General features: G+C 49.7%; 1 protein-coding gene across 1 annotated transcript in view; it reads right to left on the bottom strand.

Annotated features, from left to right (window-relative positions):
* The window catches only part of LOC147701385 (trypsin-like), a 123620-nt gene that overhangs the window by 92318 nt on the left and 9433 nt on the right, over window positions 1–21869 (bottom strand). Inside the window, exon 2 of the mRNA XM_086930074.1 lies at window positions 10132–10288. Within this exon, the coding sequence (XP_086786200.1) occupies window positions 10132–10288 (157 nt within the window). The remainder of the gene's footprint in view (window positions 1–10131; window positions 10289–21869) is intronic.

The following is a 21869-nucleotide window of genomic DNA, read 5'->3' on the forward strand; positions in this document are numbered from 1 at the left end:
ACTTTAAGAACACTTTCTCAACCATATTCTTGAACTGTGTATGTTGGATTTTTGTCATTTTGGTCTTGTGTAGTTTAGATTAAATACTTTTATTTTTCCAAACTGTTGTGGAGTCAGTTTGTGATGTTTTCACTGTGTTACTGTGAGTGTTGGTACAAATACTTTACACATTGCTTTTGGATAAGCCTGACTGCTTGTGCCAAGCTACCAAGGGGGTGAGCAGAGGTTATCTAGAGAGTGTTTCCTCCTTACCCTGACTAGAAGCAAGGGTCCCTATTTGGACAGATGCCTACCTCTGCCAACTAGAGACCCCCAGTTCTAATACTGACTTAATCACAGAAATGGAAGTTGGAATCCTCCAGGGGGTCAAGCTTGCATTCAGCATCTGAAAAGGTCTAGTCAAAGCTGAATTGTTGGTAAGTTCAGCTGAATTCATTGCTGTGGCATGAAAAGCTCCAAACGGGAGGAATTCAGATTTCAAGCCCACTAATGTCCTTGTGTTAAGCCTTCGTCTAACCAAGATTTCTACTTTTTGACTCAGTCATTTATTTGGAGAACTCCCTAACCAATGAGAAAAAAGGTTCCCAGGGGCTACCCTTCCCGCAGTGCAATATTCCAAAGAAAATCCAAAATGGCATCATTTTTCTGTCATTGGAAGCTGCTGCTGCTATGCCCGTCAGGAGGGCATTAATGGAAATGAGCTGTCCCCTCCTCAACTACACCAGACTGGCTCTGGGACTAGCTTCCCCTCCCAATGGGCTAGTGCTAAGCTGCCTAGAGACACAAAATGCTTCTCTGCCCCAGGTCTCCCGTTAGACTTAACTGTGAATAGGCAGGCTGCACCCAGGTCCTGTTCAAGTTAATGAAATTCCTGAACCTTCCGGGGCCGCTCTTCCTGAGCTGATAGGAGTCTTCTTGAAAAAAATCTTCACACCTCTTTAAGGGGACGCAAAGGCAGGGACTAGCTGCTGGCTGACTAGCTGCTGGCAGGCTAATGCTAATTAGCCTACTAAAAGCTTTGGCAGACAAAGTCTAACTTTAAACAAGCATTTACAATGCAATGGTTTTGCCTTTGTTAAAGTTAGAGCTATTGGCATTGCTCTTGACATTTTTTTTTTTTTAACATAAATAAATGGCATAGTCATTTACAATGCCACTAGCTTTATCTCTCGCAAATGACACACACAAACACACACAGCCTCCCCACACACCCACACCCACACAGAGCCCCCCACACACACAGCCACACAGAGCCCCCCACACACACAGCCACACAAAGCCCCCCACACACACAGCCACACAAAGCACCCCACACATACAGCCACACAAAGCACCCCACACACACAGCCACACAAAGCACCCCACACACACAGCCACACAAAGCACCCCACACACACAGCCACACAGCACAAGCAGGCAACAGGGGCACACGGAGGCACAAGCAGGCAACAGGGGCACACGGAGGCACAAGCAGGCAACAGGGGCACACGGAGGCACAAGCAGGCAACAGGGGCACACGGAGGCACAATCAGGCAACAGGGGCACACGGAGGCACAAGCAGGCAACAGGGGCACACGGAGGACTGATGGAGGGCCCCTGACACGTAGGGGCACTCAGTGGATATCCCGCCCCACTCCATCGCGTCGCTGGGGCTGCGTTACACCAGCATCCAGTGTGTGCCATAACTCGAGCTGAGCATCACCACCGTTTCTACTCCCAGACATAGCTCACCTTTCTTTTCTCATGAGTTCGCCCTCTCCCTGTCCTCAGTCTTTCCTCACTGGCCCCTGCTGTCCTTTACACCTGTTCATTCATCTTCGCCCGTCCCCACGCCCTCATTAGTACCTGCTCCCCATTTCATCCGTATTCTCACTCCTTTATCTCTTCCTACTGTCCTTTTTTATCAGTCTAAAATCTATCTCTTGCTCATTCGTCTCTGCACCCCGTTTATACGTCTGCCCTCCGCCTCTCTTATTAGTCCATGCTCTCTTTCACTCATCTGCCCGCAACTGCCCTACTAGTTTGTCCTCTCCTTTCACCAGCCGACCACTCTCCGCTCACACATCCCCGCTCTACCTCCCGCCTGTCGCCTCTCACTCACTAGCTCCTGCTCTCTTTTAACCAGTCTGTCCCCAGTCAGTCAGTCTACTCTCCCACAGTGTTCCCTGCTCGTTCCTCCTTTCATCCGCATATCTACTCTCCCCGCGCTCTTCTTCTTCACCGTGCCCTCTCCTGCTCACTAGCTCCCGTGAACCTTTCCCCCGTCTGCCACTCTCCCCACGCTGGTCTTACCCAGATTTAGTTTAAGATGATTGTGGTCCATCCACTGCTGTATGGTGTGGTGTAATCAGGTCAGGAGAATCATCATATTAAAATAGCTACTTCGAAATCTCCTAGACAGTTTTACATCACTTCCCCACACATTACCATCCCAGACTTTTAGGACACTCTCACACCTACACCCTTCATCATATGGCATAAATGACAAACGTTCTCTGCTAAAGCAACCCTTAGTGGTATCAGTGGGGCATTGCAGCGCAGACCCGACAAGGAGCAATGCCCAAGACGAAGCATGACACCTCTAGGGGTGTGTGAGGGCAACACGTTTCTTTCTCCCTGTTTTCAGATTCGTTCCCCCCTTTTCTGTTCCCTTTTGCATCTTTACAAAAGAAAACAATCAACAGCCCTGCAAGATTGTCACATAATTCACTTTGCAAAATCACACTTTGCATAAAAAGAAGTGTTGCAGAACCCACCACACCACTACTTCTAGGTCTTTAGTTCCAGTTTATATTTTACGTTTTACTACTTCTTGCATTCCTAAGAGTAGTAGCTATTTCCAGCATGTTGTATTTCTGTATATTTTTTTATGTAGCATATTGCTAGTGTATAGTGCATACTTTCAACTGAGTTACCTCCGTGTGTTTATAAAGGGCCACGATTGAGAGCTCTGGAGGTGAGGCTGAAGGCAGTATGAGTTTCTCAAAGTGCATGTTATGGGGTCAAAAAGGTGTTCAGAATACATTGTCATTCAATCTTTGACCTCTCTACTGAGAGCACAGAGCAATGGTCACGTGTTCCAGTTGCAATGGTTATTCAATGAGAATGTGAGTAAAGACGTACACAGGTGTCAAAAATATGACAAGGTAAAACTTTAAAGAAAATATGGTGCTTATAGGTGAGTGGATGCTCTGCATGTTTGGGGTGGTGAAGAAGAACGAGGAAGAGCGTTCAGGAGAAAGTGAAAAGAGGGTGCCGAAGCAGAAAGAGATGAGATATAAGATATGCAGAGATACAAGATATGCACATACATGAGACATGGCGAGAAAAAGGGCATACATGTCGTAACACAGAGTGAACATAAAGGGAGTGATTGGGACACTCTAAAGATCACGACACCTTCCACAGATCTAAGTAATGTTGAAGTCACATTATCACAATTTCAGAATGTAAACATTTTCAATCGTTGTTACTCATTAATCTTAAACATCCATTGACAAAGCCCACAGTCCTGATTGGTTTAAAGTGTATGTCAGTCGATAAGAAGCCAAACTACGGGTTGGGTGAAAAACTATTGCCCTCTGTGGTATGGTGGAGGAACTTTGGGAATAGAACATATAATGGGAATGAGCTTGGGGGTTCAAGGTTGGCGGTTGTAGGGGTTGAGATGGAGTTAAGCTGAACGCCATGCCGCTCCGAATGCTCAGCTTGAAATTACAAAAACTAAACATTGCCAACCTTACCTGGTAAAGCGCAACTTTCTTACAAATGGCAACAAGCGATGGTTGGAGCGGCACCGGCATTTGATTCGACCGTCCATGGAATTTCCGTCCTGCTGCTGATGCCGGGATGTGATGACGGTCTACGAGTGAAGTGGAGGGTAAATTTGATGCGGCTGCTGCGCTGCCTGTGAAGCGGAGTAGTGAAGTTCCATCGTCAGTAACTTTGAGACGGGCCGTAATCTTTTGAAGCAGTGAAGGTAGCGCTGGCGTAATGCTCTTTGTGCGCGGAACCGAGGAGGGATGGCGACAGCTAGTGAGGAGTGATTTGAACTGGTACCGTTTTGTGCAGGTATCCATAGGAACAAAAAAAAAAACAAATCGACTCACCTGCACCTTGCGACGGCGGCACTTCTCCGGTCTCCCTCTTCGGCATGGGAGACCGGCAACGTCGACGGCGGCAATCTCTCTGGCACTTCTCCGGTCTCCCTCTTCGGCATGGGAGACCGGCAACGTCCTCCGCATCTCCCGGGGTTCCCTCCAGGCCACGGGAGCCCCGCGGGCGCCGCCATACTTCTTGCCGTCTTCCTTCTTCCCCCGGGCTGCGGGGGGCGGGCACTTCCGGCCGGCCGCGCTAGGATTGGCCGGCCGGCCAGTCACGGGGCGGTAAACGGGGGAGGAGAGACGCAGAAGTGCTGGCAATGCCGGAACAGATTCGGGGGCGTTCCCGGCTTTCGCCTGACGTCGCGTGACGTCGGCAAAAGCCAAAGAATCTCGGGAACGCCCCCGTGTCTGGTCCGGCATTGACGGACAGGCCCCTCATCCAATGGCTAGGCTCCATTTATGGAGCCAGCCAATGAATGACGAGGGCCGACCCAAAGCCACACTACAGTTCTCATTAGGTTTTTGCTGCGCAAAAAAGATGCGCAGAGCGCATCTTTTTGGCGAGGCAAAACTTAAAAACGGGGGAGGTGTTTTTTTATGTTTTACAAAGCGGGGATAGTTAGCAGTTCCAAAAAAGCAATTTAATTCACAGGGAAGCTACTGGGTTTAAAAATTGCATCTTCTGTATGTTCTTACGGCCTGTTTTGTAATTCTCTGCCGAGGAGCGCTGTCATTCTGTGCGCTCGCTTGACGTAAAATAGTCCTTCTATTTTTGTGAAATGTCCTGTTTTTTTTGCTTTAAAATTCTTGCCGCCCTACCAGTGAAGTGAATGGAGCCGCGGATGCTGCCTGGACGCGGTGAGCCGAGAGCAGGTGACTGGTCCCACACTTAAGGCTGACAAAGCCCAATCGACGACCCGGCCAATCGAGATCAATTACTTTAATGAGGGAATCCCCCTGGTGTACAAACACAGTTGGCATCAATCAGCACTACGGGGATCCTCTAAGGTCCTCTGTCTGCCTGTCCTTCCTTCCAACGCCAGCCGAAGAGAAGACAGCAGGCCTGGTCAGCGCCCCGCATCCCGCGCCGAGCAGCTCCTTCCAACTTAAAGCCTGCGCCGGCCAGTCAGGCATCTCTTGGTGGCGGTGTACCCCCAAACACAGGGGGGGAGGGGGGGCGGTCCCGTCAGTGTGTGGATGAAGGACTTGGCCTCTTTGCACAGTAGGCCACAGGGCGGCTGCTCAGCGACCATGCCAAGCTGTTAAGGGGATATTTATAGCAGCAGTGCAGCGCCCTCTGTCGGAAGGAATCTTAATGCACCATAAACCCCCAGCACACCCGCACCAACAGGGGACGATGAAATGTGCACGGCTACAACCTGGGCAAGGCGGAAGCAGGCAATGCCACAGGGACCTGGGGCCGGCAGGATAATGTACAGATCTGAAGGAATAAAGGGTTCAGTGAGGACACCCGATCCCGCCTCGGTGAACCCCGCTCCTCTGCAGCTAGAGAGGCCTCCATACTCCAGGCAGCTCTGGGGTGGCGCAGGGATCTGTGCACACGCAGCACTGGCCTTCTTACGCAGCCTTGCTGGCAGTCTCCTTGGCACTGCTGCTGGCACGGCTGGCGCAGGGGGTGCATTGTCGTCCTTGACGCCCACAGTGAAGGCGCAGTGTGACCACGGGCCTCACGCCCTCTCACGCACGCAGGCAGGGTCACTACTGCACCGTCCCCCTTCAGGAGCACAGAGCAGGCAGGGCCATCTTTGCTTGCACGACTGACCTCGAAGCCTGCCTGGCTCAGAAAGGAAAGGGGTTCATGTGCAAGGCCACTCTAGAGCGAGGCCTGCCCCCTCCCCTGGGCCGCCCCCACTACACCGCCTAGGGCCCACAGCGTGAGGAAACCCCATAACCTGAAGGGTCAGAACCTTTGATCCGTGTTACTCTTCGCTCTGTGAATGAATGAAAATACATGTGCAGGCAAAGTGAAGATAAATGGACAACACGTGGATCATGTGAGGGAGAAACAGCCTTCTTAGGGGTACAGCGGGCCGGATGCGCACAGAGTCAACAGCTGAGGCCTCGGAGCGCCTGACAGGCTCGCTCCCTCAGCGCCTCGAAGTGATGACACCTGCAGAAATCTTTGCCTCACAGGCAGCGGGCCGCTGTCCACGGCGTAATTGGCACCTTGGCAGGCAGGAGCAGGTATGGGGATTGCGTGGCACGTGGAGCCGGCTCCGGGGGCCTCGGGGGGGCCGTCGCTTCAGAGAAGACAGCCATTATCCGTGCACGGGCCCGCACTACCCGCGCACACGGAGACAGGCGCTCTCAGAGGGCAGGGGGAGCAGAGTCCCTTCTCACCCCCGAGGGTCCGAGGCTGACGAGGCCGGGTCCCTCCGTGGGAAGCCGTGCGCGCTCGGCAATCAGCCTTCCCGAGGCAAACACTTTACACAAGAGCACAATTAGACCCGGAGCGCACCGGCTCGGCAGGGGCCCGAGCGAGGCGGGTGGAATCAGCCACCTACCCTCGCCACACGAGCGCGGAGTCACGGCTGGGCCAGAAAACAGGCGAGTCCGTAATCAAGGTGAAAAGGGGGCGCAAGACCCAGCGCTCTGAAGCCAGACACCCTTACATACCAGGCATGGGAACAGCACACAACTCTGGACAGGCACTTGAACCCTGCCGGGACCCATCAGCAGGGCACCGCAGCCCTTTAGCGGGAAAGCCAGTGATGGGGCAAGAATAAAGGTTCCACAAGGCACTTCAACTCTTGTGTAGAAGAACACTTACCTCCAGTGCAAGAACCCTACAGTGGCAAGGCAGGGCACGCCTGAAGCGAGACACCCTTTATAATAAGCACTTAGCTCGGGCAAGGCACTTGAACTCTTGTGTAGAATAGCACTTACATCCAGTGCAAGAACCCTACAGCGGCAAGGCAGGGCACGCCTGAAGCAAGACAAATCGACTCACCTGCACCTTGCGACGGCGGCACTTCTCCGGTCTCCCTCTTCGGCATGGGAGACCGGCAACGTCGACGGCGGCAATCTCTCTGGCACTTCTCCGGTCTCCCTCTTCGGCATGGGAGACCGGCAACGTCCTCCGCATCTCCCGGAGTTCCCTCCAGGCCACGGGAGCCCCGCGGGCGCCGCCATACTTCTTGCCGTCTTCCTTCTTCCCCCGGGCTGCGGGGGGCGGGCACTTCCGGCCGGCCGCGCTAGGATTGGCCGGCCGGCCAGTCACGGGCGGTAAACGGGGGAGGAGAGACGCAGAAGTGCCGGCAATGCCGGAACAGAATCGGGGGCGTTCCCGGCGTCGCGTGACGTCGGCAAAAGCCAAAGAATCTCGGGAACGCCCCCGTTTCTTGTCCGGCATTGACGGACAGGCCCCTCATCCAATGGCTAGGCTCCATTTACGGAGCCAGCCAATGAATGACGAGGGCCGACCCAAAGCACACTACAGTTCTCATCAGGTTTTCGCCTGCGCGAAAAAGATGCGCAGAGCGCATCTTTTTGGCGAGGCAAAACCTAAAAAACTACATTTCCTAAACATTACTAAAAGTCTGACTTTACCACCGATTTGGAGTTTGAATTAATTAAAATAAAACAATAGTACCTGAATTATTCCTATAGCTTGTCCTAATCAAAGTTAGCAAAGTAAAGCTTTTATCCTGAAGTGTAATTTTCCTTAAAGGACAACTACTGCTCGTCACTGTGATAATAGATTTTAAGAGCTAATTACCATAGATACAAAGCAACACTAAATTCTTGCAAGTATCACTTTTAAATACTCAGCACCCTACATTGTGGGCTACAACGCCTATGCAGGATTGTTTTTTTTAATATTTATAAGTAGGTTTCCTTCCCTTGGAAATGTGTTATTTTGAAAGCTCTGCCTGCAGGTTTAAAAGCCACAGGAGTTAGGCTGCACAAGTAGTCATGAAGCCATGCTTTCTGTGTCATCCTAATGGATTGCACATGTGCTGCAGACAACAGGGACATTTTCCATTTTGTTTATTTATTTATTTTCAGTACAAAAGATTACCAGTGACATTCGCATGGCATGTTTTGCATTACCCATGTAAGCGTTATGCATGACCTCAAATTATATTTTCGTACAGCCACAGGTACAGATTTTTCCAGAGTTTGTGTTGACCTTGGACCATGCAAGGGGATGCAGGACAATGCCAAACCTTGAATGATATTTACCAAGCCACTCAAACCACCTTGTGTGGCTCTGCATGGCTTGGTAAATCTGGAGCAATGCTTGGGTTACTCTTCCTTGAAAGGCATTCCAGGGGTGGAACATGGTTGTTCTCACGCATCCATGCATGACTTTTGTCACATTCCCAGATTTACCATGAATGGTAAACCTAGGAATGCATCAAAATGCTACGTCTTCCTAGAGGAAGCGTAACAAGGTTTAATATGTTTATTTCTCCTCATTTTCTCCTCTATCTGGGTGTCCTCTATTTTGCAAATAGACAGGAATGCACAATATAATGTAAAATATGGCAAATTCCTGTCCTCTCTCTGTCATACAATGCAGCACACCAAGGTGTCTTGCTGAGCTGCATTTCATGACATTTTGATAAATCTTCCCCCAGTGTGTTTCCTTTCTCTCCTTTCCTTTATAAAGAAAGAAGATGTGTTATTCCAGTAGAGTCTTTGAATATTCTCTTAGTTCCAGACTTTAGGGATGTTATACTATTGTACTTTAAACACCTGCCAGTGTTTCGCAGCAGTTGATTTGGTGCTACCAGGCGGAGTGCACTGGTGTTTGGCTGTAGCTAGAAAATAGGATTCAATCATATAAATCTGTCTGAATCATTAACTTCTTTGCTACAGACCACCTCCCCAAATCATTAACTGGCTTTCTTACAATACTCATTCACAGACTGGTCACTGCGCAAGTTGCACATCAATCAATCACCAATCAGGGGTCTTGCAGGGTGCTTCTGGGCAGTGCGAGATTTGGACAAAAAGCCAGGTCTTGAGCGTTTTTTTGAAGTCCTTCAGGGATTGTGAAGTGTGCAGGTGGAGGGGAGATCTTTCCAAGACCTGGTGGTGAGGTTGGAGAAGGGCTGCCTCCACAGAGGCTGCGGTGGATACAGGGGTAGTGGGCAAAGGCAAGGGTGGAGGATCAGAATTCTCTAGTCTTTGGTGGAATGTAAAGCGGTCATTGTGGTAGGAGGGTCTGGACTTGTAGAGGGCTTTGTAGAAATGTGTGAGGAGCTTGAAGAGACATCTTTCCTGAAGGCCTGCCAGTGCAGAGCTTTGAGATGATGCTGATTCTTCTGGGGAGGTCCAGAATGATCCTCGCTGCCGAGTTCTGACTGGTCTGGATCTTTTTTGGTGGTCCTGGCATAGAGTGTGTTGCTGTAGTCGAGTCCGCTGATGATGAGGCTCTGGGTGACTGTCTTACTGGATGAGACGGGGTTCTATTGGAAACTCTTGCAGAGCATTTGAAGGGTGAGTAAGGAGGGAAAGGACACAACATTGACCTGTTGTTTCATGGTCAGGTGGGTGTCCAGGATGATTCTTAGGTTGTGTACGTGGGTCAGAGGTGATGGTTGAGGGGCCGAATGCAGTTGCCCCTGAGCCCCCATATCTCACAAACATTCATTGCTGTTGGGCTGAATACGGTCCTCTCGAATGGTAGGAAGAACCCTGAAGGGTTTGTGCCCCACCTGCACTGTGGCCCCTGGGGGTAAAGCCTGCAGAACAATTTCAAGAAATGCTTATGCCACATTAGATGCATTAGACTTTTAAATGGTGCCTGCCTTGCTATTTAGAGAGACAATGATGATTATCAATCATGGTTTTTAAAGATCTAATGTAATCGACGAAATAAAAGTATAACGAGGTCAAAATAAAGTATATTGGAGTTCGGACGTTCATTCACTTTAACATCTGTGCATATTCTTTCAGCCAGTCTAACAGGTTCCTTAACTAAAATGACACAATATGTGATTTTTTTTTGCACATAGGTTAAGCCTTCATCACCCAGTTTTAGATTCAGTAGACTTACTTCATCTGACAGTGCGCCGCCGTCAGCACCCAGCATTCGTTGATAAGGACCCCCCCGCAGATGTGCTTGTTGATGTAATAGAGAGACACCTGCCAGGGTTTGGAGTGGGCAGGGCACTCATACCCTCCAAGGATCTTATCATGTGCTTGTGTGGCAGCTGCAAAAGAAGACAGAAACTTTCATCAGCATCAATATATGGCAATATGCACTTATCTTCTATCTCTGTTCTCCTCCTTCCTGTACATTTGTTCTTTTCTAGCCTGTTTTACTGAAAGGATTTATTTACACCTCTGTCCCTAAAGGCCTTTAACTGGACTTTGACTCGCACAGCCTAAATACTTCACATGCACTTTTGAGGGAGAAAGCCTTCTGCTTACGTATTAGCTTCTAAAGGCGGAGTATGATTCCATCATTGAAACTGTGCTTCGATCTAGCAATATATTACAAAATTAGGTTGATTAGCTGCTCCCTCCCAAATAATTCTAAATGTCAAAACATGCCAACATAAAACAACGAATGCACACCAGCAAAAAGAGGAGGAGTGGCAATCTAATAAAGTGTGTCTCACTACAGAACAACCTCATATAAAAATGCCATGTCAGGGATAAACGATAATGTCTTTTTACTTACTGGTAATCTTCATTACCCCGATTAGGGTCCTCCCAGTCGCAGTCCTTACTATGTGAGGCAGTCCTGCCTCCACACAGCCAATCACAACGCCAGTATGTTTAAGCTACATAAGCCCTGCCCACCTACCACCATGCCTGTTATCAACAAGACTCAGACACAAACACAGTGGGAGGGAGGGTCGAGGACTGGGACGGGGAGGACCCTAATTGGGGTAATGAAGATTACTGGTAAGTAACAAGACATTACCCCCTCATGGGTTCTCCCCATCCCAGTCCTTACTACGTGAGGAACTCATATGTAGAGAACCAACAAAAAACGCAGGACACCAGGGATCCATGCAGAGTACAAAACTTTAATCAATGAACAACAGACTTCAAGACGCCAACAGAAAAACTGTCAGCAGTGGCATGTAAAACATCAAGCCTATAATGTCGCACAAATGTGTGATGAGACTGCCAAGTGGCTGCCCTACAAATCTCCTGGATAGAGGCCCCGGCCCCCTCTGCCCAGGAAGCAGATACAGAACGCATCGAACGACCCTGCACATGAGACGGAGGAGGCAAAGACAAAGACTTGTGAGATTGGCAGACTGCCAAATTCACCCAGCGACTGATCGTGGAAGTGGAAACCTTCTTCCCTTTAGCCACAACCCCACAGTAGACAAACAGGGCAGGAGAAATCCAGAACTCCAGGGAACGTTAGAGATAAATCTGGAGAGCCCTGCGAACATCCAAGGAAGGGGGAACAAGGGCATCACCCTCAGCAGGCAAATCAGGAAGAATCACCTCATGCTGCAAATGAAAACTTGAAGAAACCTTAGGCAGGAAAACGGGATCAAGCCGTAAAACGACCCAATACAAAAGGAACTGCAAATAAGGAAACAAACTGAGCAGGGCACCCAACTCACCCAACCCCAGAGCAGAGGTAATGGCCAACAAAAAAGCCACCTTGGTGGACAGCCACAACAAATCCGCCTCCATCAAAGGCTCAAAACGGACAACTGAATAACCCGCAAAACAGTAGGTAAATCCCAAGAAGGAACGAGAACAGGAGAAACCGGCCGACGAAGCCGAAAGCTCTGAAGAACCCGACACACCAAAAGGGGAGCACCCTAAAAGGAGGCCCCAGCACCCTGACAAGCACGAACCGCCGCCCACTGAGCAGACAGCATGGAAAGGGAAAGGCCTTTCAAAAAACCATCTCGGAGAAAGTCCAACACAGAAGTAGGAACCCCCAAAACAGGATCCACCCTATGAGAAGAATACCAAGAAACAAAAGAACCCCAATGACGACCATACCCCTTAAGGGTCGAAGGACAGTGAGACAACTTGATGTCACGACCCACCACAGACGAACAGCCCAAAGAATCTAATGTCAACTGCTCAAGAACCAAGCCATCAGCTGCAAACGACGAAGACAAGGTAGAGACAGGAGTGGAAACTGAAGAGGAGACGGTCACAAAGGAAGCCAGACAAACCGACCCTCCGCCAGCTGCAACCGGAGAGGAAACCAAAGGTGGAGAGGCCAGAAAGGAGCAATCAACAGGACCAAAACCTTCTCCCCCTCAATCTTCTGCAGCACCCTCGGGAGGAGGGGAATGGGAGGGAATGCATACAGAAGACCGAAGGCCAGGGAATTGAAAAAGCATCCACCACCCAAGCATAAGGACACAGGACCTCTTAACAAAACCATGGAAGGAGAGAGTTGAGAGGAGACGCAAAAAGATTGATCCATGGAGTCCCGAACCAAAGGCAAAGGGACTGGAAAAGAGGAAGAGAGAGATGGTACAGAACAGAAGATGGAAGGCTGTGGCTCAGAGCGTGTGCATGAAAATTCAACTGTTCCTGAATGTTCACCGCCCTCAAGGCCAACAGGCGAAATTCCGCCAAAGCACAAATCATGGAGGCCAACATGTTCAGAGACGCGCACCTGCCCCCCCCCCCTCCCCTAACAGTTCAGGTAACAATGAGCCACCTGGTTGCCGGTATGAACCAACAGATTCGTCCCGAGGAGATGAACCTGAAAGAACTGCACCGTCTCCCAGATGGCCGCCAACTCCTGCCATTTCGAGGAACGGGCGTCGTCTCGCCCAAGACCACCGACCCTTGGCTTCCAAGGACCCCAAAGTGCCCCCCAACCTCAAAGACTGGCATCCAATGTCAACAAAAGAGGAGGAGGAAGACAAAACCGCAATCCCTTCTCCATATTGGGAGTGCAAGGCCACCAGTCCAAGTCCCGAACCAGAACAGGAGAGAGAGGAACCAGAGTCTTGTAATCTGCCCAGGAAGGGGCCCACCGAGCCAACAGATGAGTCACCAAGGGCTTGAGATGGAGGCGAGCCCAAGGAATCACAGCAGTTGTCACAGCCATCAAACCCTAGAACCGCAACCAAACAGAAGCCAGTGCAGAGGGACGACTCAACAGATCCCGCAACAGAGTCTGCAGGGAAAAGATCCGAACAGGAGGGAGAAACACCACCTCCAGAGAGGTGTTAAACAGACCCCCGATGACTTGAAGTCTCTGAATAGGATCCAGATGAGACTTGGCCAGATTCACCTTGTACCCCAGCTCCTGGAACAGGGACAACATAGCCTCCACCGCCAGAAGAGCCTGTGGAAAAGTGGAAGCAGAGACCAAACAATTATCAATATAGGGAAACACGGAGAAACCCTGATGTTGCAAAACCCCCAGAGCAGGCGCCAATACCTTGGTAAAGGAACTGGGAGCAGTGGAGAGGCCGAATGGCAGAACCTGAAACTGGAAATGCCTCCCCTGGACAGCAAACCTCAGGAACCGCTGACGGGCAGGATGGACCGGAACGTGAAATAGGCGTCCCCTAAGTCCAGGGAAGCCAAAAAATCGCCTTCCTGGATGAGGGGGATGAAGGACTGTAGCGTGACCATCCGAAAATGATCCCACCGGACCAATTTGTTCAGGAAACGGAGATTCAATATGGGGCGGAAGGAACCATCGGGCTTTGGAACCAGAAACAGACGTGAATAGAACCCCAGGCCCACTTCCTCCACTGGAACCTTCACCACAGCCCCTTTCCGTAACAACATGGCGATGCTGGACAACATGGCAGATCGCCGCACGGGGTCTTTTGACAATGGGGAAACGAGAAAACAATCCAGAGGGGGAATCAGGTAACTCCACCTGGTGACAGACAAAACCCACTGGTCAGAAATCAGAGCTGTCCAACGGTCCAGAAACAAACGGAGACGAGCTCCCACAGCAGCATAGTCACTTCTGTCCTGCATCAGAGGGAGGCTGTTGCTGCTGCTGCTGTTGCTGAGGCCGGGATTTATAATGGAACGTGGCCTCCTGACCACAAAAAGGTCGAGATGACCAAACCCTTTGAAACTCCTGCTTCTGGAAGAAAGACCTTTTCTTAGGAGCAGGCTGAAAAGGCTTTAACTAATTCTTGCCCTCCGCAGAGCGCTGCACCATTGTATACAAAGCATAAAAAGACAGGGGACCCTCAAAAGGCAGTTTAATGACCAAGGCCTTCTGTGCAGCCTCAAGACGCCAAGGTTTTGTCCACAGAGACCTCCTTCCAGCTACTGCCGCCTCAGCAGCCGAGGAAAAAGCCCACAAGGAATCAAAACTGACATCCGAGAGGAATTGTGCCAAAACCTCCATTTGAGCCAACACAGGAGTAGGGTCCCTCTGAACCTGAAGACACTCAAACATTTTCTCAAAATCCTTAAGCAGGACCTTCAGAGCATGGGCCGCATAAGTGCTAGCACACAACCCAAAGCGAGAAGCGGCGTAAGAAGGCTTGAGAGCAGACTCAACCTTACGCTGCTCCGAATCAGACAGGGAAGCCTCCTCCGAGGACAGAGAGGAAGAAGAGGCAGAAGCCATAGAGGACAAAAGAGAATTAACTTTTGGAATCGCAGGAAACTGGGAATCAAAGTCCGCCAGGCGATACCGTTTCCCCAGGAACCGCGGAATACCCTGCTTATCCGCCTCAAGCCACTCCTTTGTGAGGATATCCTTCAGGTCATCATGGAAGGGGAATTCATCCACCTCAGAGGAACAATACTTTTGTTGTTTTTTTTATTTTTTATTTTATTTATAAATTTTCAAACAGAAATACAGTGCAGTTGATCGTTATAAATTCAAGCAATATCTGATACATGTCCGTAGTTGCCAAAGGGAAACAATACATAGATTGGTAAAAAAAACATGGAATCAGGAAGTACAAGCAGTTCATCAGCAGCAATTTGTCCATACCATAATGCTCAATCATCTGCAGAGCTGGTCAGCATATAGGCAGTGTATGGATCCCACACATCCCGGGGTCCTGATGCACTTGGCAGCTCTTCTGCGTAACAAAGAAGTTGATCACTGCAGTAAGCAATATCATGTAGCCAGTGTTTCAGCAGAGGTGCAGGCCTACCGTCCCAGTTTAATGCTACTTACGTTTAGCCAATTGCATAGACAACACCACCAGTTTGCGAACACCTGGTGGAAGCTTAGAAACATTACCCAAAAGACACATCTACGATGATATAATCGTGAAACCAATTTAGTCTGGGTTTGCGTAGTGTAAATGAGCTGTAAAACCCCCAGCACTGAGAGTTCCTCGGGAAAGCATGGATATAAGCTACGCATAGCATAACGGAGCATAGCATATATAAATGTGGACATAGCCTCACACGTCCCATCTTTCAAAAAATCCTGTAGGGATATAAATGTCCCACCCAGAAATGCATCACCCACGGTCAGCACCCCCGCTGCTTGCAATACCTTAAGGGCGCCTGCCTCACCCATCACAGACAACGCGGCATGATGAAGCAAAAGCAAAGGCATAGCCAGAGAATACAGTGGAAGCCACTTCGCCTGCTGCCCCAGTATATGTCATGCCCGAGCCATGCATTAAAGTGTATCCATCTCATCCCGTTCAAACACCGAATGAGGGTTTGCAATCATTGCTTTTAACGGTAAGGGTTGAACAGCACCAGCTTCAACCACTACCTGCGGTGTAAATGCCGGCGCATTCTGCCAGTAATACGCAAACTGTGACTGAACAGATAGATAATATAAGTGCATATATGGCACTGCAAAACCACCTATTGCGTATGAGTTTCCCAACCAATGCGGGATTTCTTGCCCCCCCATTCCAGAGTGCTCAACAGTGAGCGTAATGTATTTAAAAAATGCTGCGTTAAAGTGATAGGGACAGTAGCAAATAAATATAAGAATTTTGGTAGCACTACCATTTTGATTAATGCTACCCTATCAGCGAATCCATCGAGCGACCTGATCTTCTAACTTCGATATCGCTGTTCCAAAATTTGTCCCATTAACAACCTGCGGGTCCCTGTGAATTCACACCCCAGGATACTTTACAGAATCTGTAGCCCATTCCAGGGGGTAATTCAACACAAAGGGCTTGGTACAATCTGTAAGTGAGAATATTATAGACTTGTTCCAATTAATGGTTAGCCCAGAGAACCACTCAAAACGTATATATTCCTGTATAACCTGCTCCCGATATTGCGCCGGTTCCCTCACATACAGGAACATGTCATCGGCATACATGGACACTGCCAATGGTCTTTGGTAAAGACCCAGCATGCCTCTGCCGCAGCATGCACGCAAGTGGTTCCAACACGAACGCAAAAATCAAGGGCGACAGCGGGCAGCCTTGTCTAGTACCCCGCTTAATTGGAAACAACTCCGATGTATGACCATTTATGGGCACTGAGGCTACCGGCTCAGTATACAGTAACTTTATCCAACAAGCACTGGCGTTGCCAATAGGTCTCGCAGTAGGAAAGTTGGAGCTATTACAATTGCAAATAACAATGCCTTTTATTTTTGTTTTCATTTTAAAAACATAAAGGGCTTTGTCATTTACAAAACCAATAGCTCCAACTTTCCTACTGCGAGACCTATTGTGCACTGCACAGTGTGGGTGAAAGTGGCACTGCGTGTGTGTGAGTGGCTTTGAGTGAGTGGCGTTGCGTGGGTGTGAGTGCCGTTGCGTGGGTGTGAGTGGCGTTGCGTGTGTGAGTGGCGTTGCATGTGTGAGTGGCGTTGCGTGTGTGAGTGGCATTGCGTGTGTGAGTGGCGTTGCGTGTGTGAGTGGCGTTGCATGTGTGAGTGGAGTTGCGTGTGTGAGTGGCGTTGCATGTGTGAGTGGCGTTGCGTGTGTGAGTGGCGTTGCGTGTGTGAGTGGCGTTGCGTTGTGAGTGGCGTTGCGTGTGTGGGTGGCATTGCGTGTGTGAGTGGCGTTGCATGTGTGAGTGGCGTTGCGTGTGTGAGTGGCGTTGCGTGTGTGAGTGGCATTGCGTGTGTGAGCGGCGTTGCGTGTGTGAGCGGCATTGCGCGTGTGAGCGGCGTTGCGTGGGTGAGCGGCGTGGCGTAGGTGAGCGGCGTGCCGTGGGTGAGCGGCGTGGCGTGGGTGAGCGGCGTGGCGTGGATGAGTGGCGTTGGGTGGATGAGCGGCGTTGCATGGATGAGTGGCGTTGCGTGGATGAGTGGCGTTGCGTGGATGAGTGGCGTTGCGTGGATGAGTGGCGTTGCGTGGGTGAGTTGTGTTGTGTGTGTGAGTGAGTGGTGTTGCTTGGGTGAGTGGCGTTGCTTGGGTGAGTGTGGCATTGCGTGGGTGATAGTGGGCTTGCGTGGGTGTGAGTGGCGTTGCGTGTCTGAAAGTGGTGCTGTGTGTGTGAAAGTGGCACTGCGTGGGTGTGAGTGGCTTTGCGTGAGTGAGTGAGTGGTGTTGCGTGGGTGAGTGTGGTGTTGCGTGGATGATAGTGGGCTTGCGTGGGTGTGAGTGGCGTTGCGTGTCTGTAAGTGTTGCTGTGTGGGTGAAAGTGGCACAGAGCCTTTGATGTGGCCTGGCACAGGAGAAATGCTGCTGCTGCTAAATAAATATAACTAGGGTTGAAGGCATGCGGTGGAGCTGATGGCCTATTTGTGGGGCGCACGTGCTTTCTGTGGATTCTGACAGTCTGGAGTGCTGACTCTGCCGGCTCGGGTGTTTCCCATTGCCTTTTTTCCCACCTGCTGGCGCAGAAAGAAGCCAAAACAGTAATAACAATTCACTTTGAATTACTGTCCCAGTCGAGATAAGCCCCGCTGCAGAGGATGTTTCCTGTAAGCCCTCCTCGCTTTTGTTGGCGCGTTGTTGCCTGCCTGTACGTCGTTACGATCCACGGTACGCCTTACGTAACCCAACTATTCGAAGCCCTGACGTCACAGCAATGGCGAACCAACCCAGTGTGTTTACTGAGGGAACGCCACCAAGGCTAGTAAAGAAAAACACGTGACGGATCTCTGCTTCTTGAAAGAATAGGCTCTGCCACACCTTCAGCTGGAGGCCATTTTTAGCAATGGACGTGATAGAAATAAGAAGATAATACCATGCTCTGAGAAACAAGGGAACTCCGAGACAGTTGAAATTGGAAAAAGTCGTTTTAAAGTAAAAAGAAACAAGTCAGGCCTGGGAGCGGACGGAAATGTCGGCAACAACTGTTCACAAACGAACCACACGCAAGACGTGTAGGTTTACAACAACCACATCACGAAACCGAGGCCCTGCATCTGAGAAGGGCTGTCCGTACACGGTCAGGTCAGAGACAGGCTTCGGGACTGTATTTTACAAGGCTTGTGATAAGTGGACGAGAAAGGCTGGTCAGCATCAGAAACCATGCAAAGGTGTTTGCGGGGAGAGAGAGGGGAAGTGCTGGTGTGGGAGGGGGGAGGTGCTGGTGTGGGAGGAGTGCTGCTAGGGCAAGGCTGTGTTTCGGGGAGAGAGAGGGGAGGTGCTGGTGTGGGAGGGGGGAGGTGCTGGTGTGGGAGGAGTGCTGCTAGGGCAAGGCTGTGTTTGCGGGGAGAGAGAGGGGAGGTGCTGGTATGGGAGGGGGGAGTTGCTGGTGTGGGAGGAGTGCTGCTAGGGGAGGAGAAGCCTGATGCCGGATGGGGGCGGGAGAGCCTGGGAATGCGAGACGCTGGGCTTGCATGCAATGCGCGTGCATGTACACGTGAACTGCAAGAAAACCGCGGGGCTGAAAGCCCTTGGTTTGACTTGTGTTTTGCCAACATGAATTCTCGCTCCGCTCGATGCGCTTGCGCGCATCGATAGGTCGCGAGACCTAACTAGTGAAAAAGAAAAGGACCTCCATTTGGTGCATTACAACGAACATATACGTCCAGGCAACAGAATCAAATGCCTTAGCGGCATCCAAAAGGACTGCAGCTGCTGGGAGTTCGGGGTTTAAAAGTTGCATAACCGCAAACAGTGCCCTCAGATTATGCGCCGTGGAGCGGGTAGGAATAAACCCAGACTGATCTGGAAGCACCATAACTGTCAACAACAGGCGTAACCGGGACGCTAACACCTTTGTTAGTATTTTTACATCAGTGTTCATGAGGGAGAGCGGCCTGTGTGACTCGCACCGGTCCGGTGGCTTGCCAGGTTTAAGCAATGCTACAATTAGAGCTTCTTGGAGTGAGTCGGGCAGCCTTTGTTCCTCAAAGGCCTCGTCATACATAGCCGTTAAATGGGGCAGTAGCACATCAACATACTCCGTATAGAACTCGGGCGGGATACAGTCAGTGCCCGCTGCTTTAATTTGTGGGCCAGTAGCGGGTGTATCAGGAAATCTTGTTGTCCTTTAGACAACCAAACCAAAGCCAAATCATCCAAATATTGCGCTATTTCCTTCACGCTAGCCGTCTGCCCACTCCCATACATATCTGTGTAATTCTTGACAAATTGTGCAAGGATACCAGCCAAGTCTGAATGAATAGTATCCCCCTCTGTAATCCCTTGTCACATGCAGTACCTTGCTCAAGGTTCCAGAATCCTTTCGCCATAATATCTAGCTTTGCAATGCCTCGACATATGTCTCACCTCCTGATCTGCCAACTCATTGTACTCAGTGACCCGCAACCGTATATCAGCCAAGGTCACTCTATCATGCATCTCCTCATACTGTCGCTCAAGCCTCACCAGGTCCTGCTCTATCTGTTTCATGGATCCATGCAAAGATTTAAGCAAACCCGCATGCAGGCTTATACATGCTCCCCGGATAGTTACTTTGAATGCCTCCCACAAAGTACATATACTCTGCGCCGAACCAAGATTGTCATTAAAATATTTTTCAACGGCCTCCTGTAAGCCTTCTTTAAACGTTGGATCTAGTAAAGCCGAGGGCTATAGTATCCATTGGAACGGGACCGGTGCATAAGTGGGCACCTGCATAGCAAGCAATACAGGGGCATGGTCCGACAAAGCCTGGGGTAAATGTGCCACCCGGGACACCAATGTACTGACATCCTGCGTCGCAAGCCAATAATCTAAAAGGGACCATGTATTATGTGCATATGTATAGCATGTGCCCTCCCTTACCCCAGGGTGTCGCAACCTCCAAACATCGAGAAGTCCCAGGTCACTCATACCATCCTGCACCGCCTGCACAGCTTTTTTAACAGCTACAGATATCCTCGCACACTGATCCAACCCTTGGTTTAGCACCACATTAAAATCCCCCCACTTTGATCCACAGCATTTTAAAAAACCCTGAGTCGTCGATATTTGGGCCATATACATTCACCATCGTAATGAGAGTACCACATAACCTCCCCTGCACAATTATATACCTGCCTTCATCATCAATCCCTTCAAAACTACTTTCAAAGTGAGTACTCCTTTTAACTAGCAACATCACTCCCCTTGCATACGATGAATATGAAGATGTAAGATGTGCACCCGCCCAATTTTTCGCCACAGCTGAGGCGTTATGCTTACTGAGATGAGTTTCCTGATGAAACGCAACTTGAACATTATAACGATCCAAATACGCCAGTATCCTTCTTAATAACCTTGCTTCCTTCGGCATTGGCGTAAAAGCATTGCATTGGCTTTCGGCTTTCCTCACTGACCGGACTTTCCAAATCTTTTCTCACACGTCCACTTCCAATACCTATGTATCCCCACATGGTGTGCCCCAGGGTTCTATTCTTAGTCCCCTTCTTTTTAATCTTTATGTTATCATTTGGCTCATATTGCACATCGTTTTGGTTTGAATTAATTTACTTACGCTGATGACTCGCAAATTGTGTTTTCCCTATCCCAAGCTGATCCCACCTCTTCCTTATCTTTGCAAACGGGTCTCAGCGAAATATCCCGTTGGATGAATCGCAACTTTCTTAAATTACATAGCGATAAGACAGAGGTATTAGTCTTTGGAAACAAACCTGATCTTTGGAGCCCGAGACACTGGCCATCGACCATGGGTTCTTTACCCACTCCATCTGAACGAGTACGTAATCTCGGGTCATTATTGACAAGGGTCTATCTATGAAAGATCAGGCCAACAAAGTTGCAGCCACCTGTTTTACCATCCTAAGGTGGCTGAGAAAAATCTTCTGGATTTTACCTTCCAACACCCAGAGATCTGTAATGACGGCCTTGGTGACCTCCAGACTAGACTACGGTAACGTGCTCTACCTGGGGTCTACCAGGGCGGTCATGCGCTGTCTCCAATTGGTTCAAAATGCTGCTGCACGGCTTCTCTGTGGTTGTTGAAAACGGGATCACATCACTGAGCGTCTGAAGGAGCTTCACTGGCTCAATCTTGACAACCGTGTAAAATTCAAGGCACTGTGCTTCATGCACAAGATCAAGATTGGAGTCGCCCCCTCCTATCTTCAGTCCCTCGTTAAACCTTATGTCCCTGCTCATTCACTTCGTTCTTCTTCCCAACACCTATTTTGTATTCCTAAGTTCAGATTCTCGAGAATGGGCAGTCTCTCTTTCGCTACCTTAGGATCCAAACTCTGGAACTCTCTTCCTTTGGACTTGCGGATAGAGAACTGTCATATTCTCTTCCGTAGAGCCGTAAAGACCTGGCTTTTGTCCAATAAATTTTCCCCTTGGATTGTATTTTTGCTGCAATTGTCTTTCAGCGCCGGGAAACCCTTACGGGTAGCTGTTGCGCTATATAAATTTAATAAATAAATCAATAAAATCAATAAATAAATACCTGCCTCGTTTTTTTCGGGTTATTTAACCACCTGACATTCCAAGTTATCCAAGTCATTTTCCCTGCTCCCTCCATTATATGCAATTCTGAAACATCACATAGTGT

Source organism: Lissotriton vulgaris, chromosome 7 (assembly GCF_964263255.1).
Source record: "Lissotriton vulgaris chromosome 7, aLisVul1.2, whole genome shotgun sequence".
Lineage (NCBI taxonomy): Eukaryota > Metazoa > Chordata > Amphibia > Caudata > Salamandridae > Lissotriton > Lissotriton vulgaris.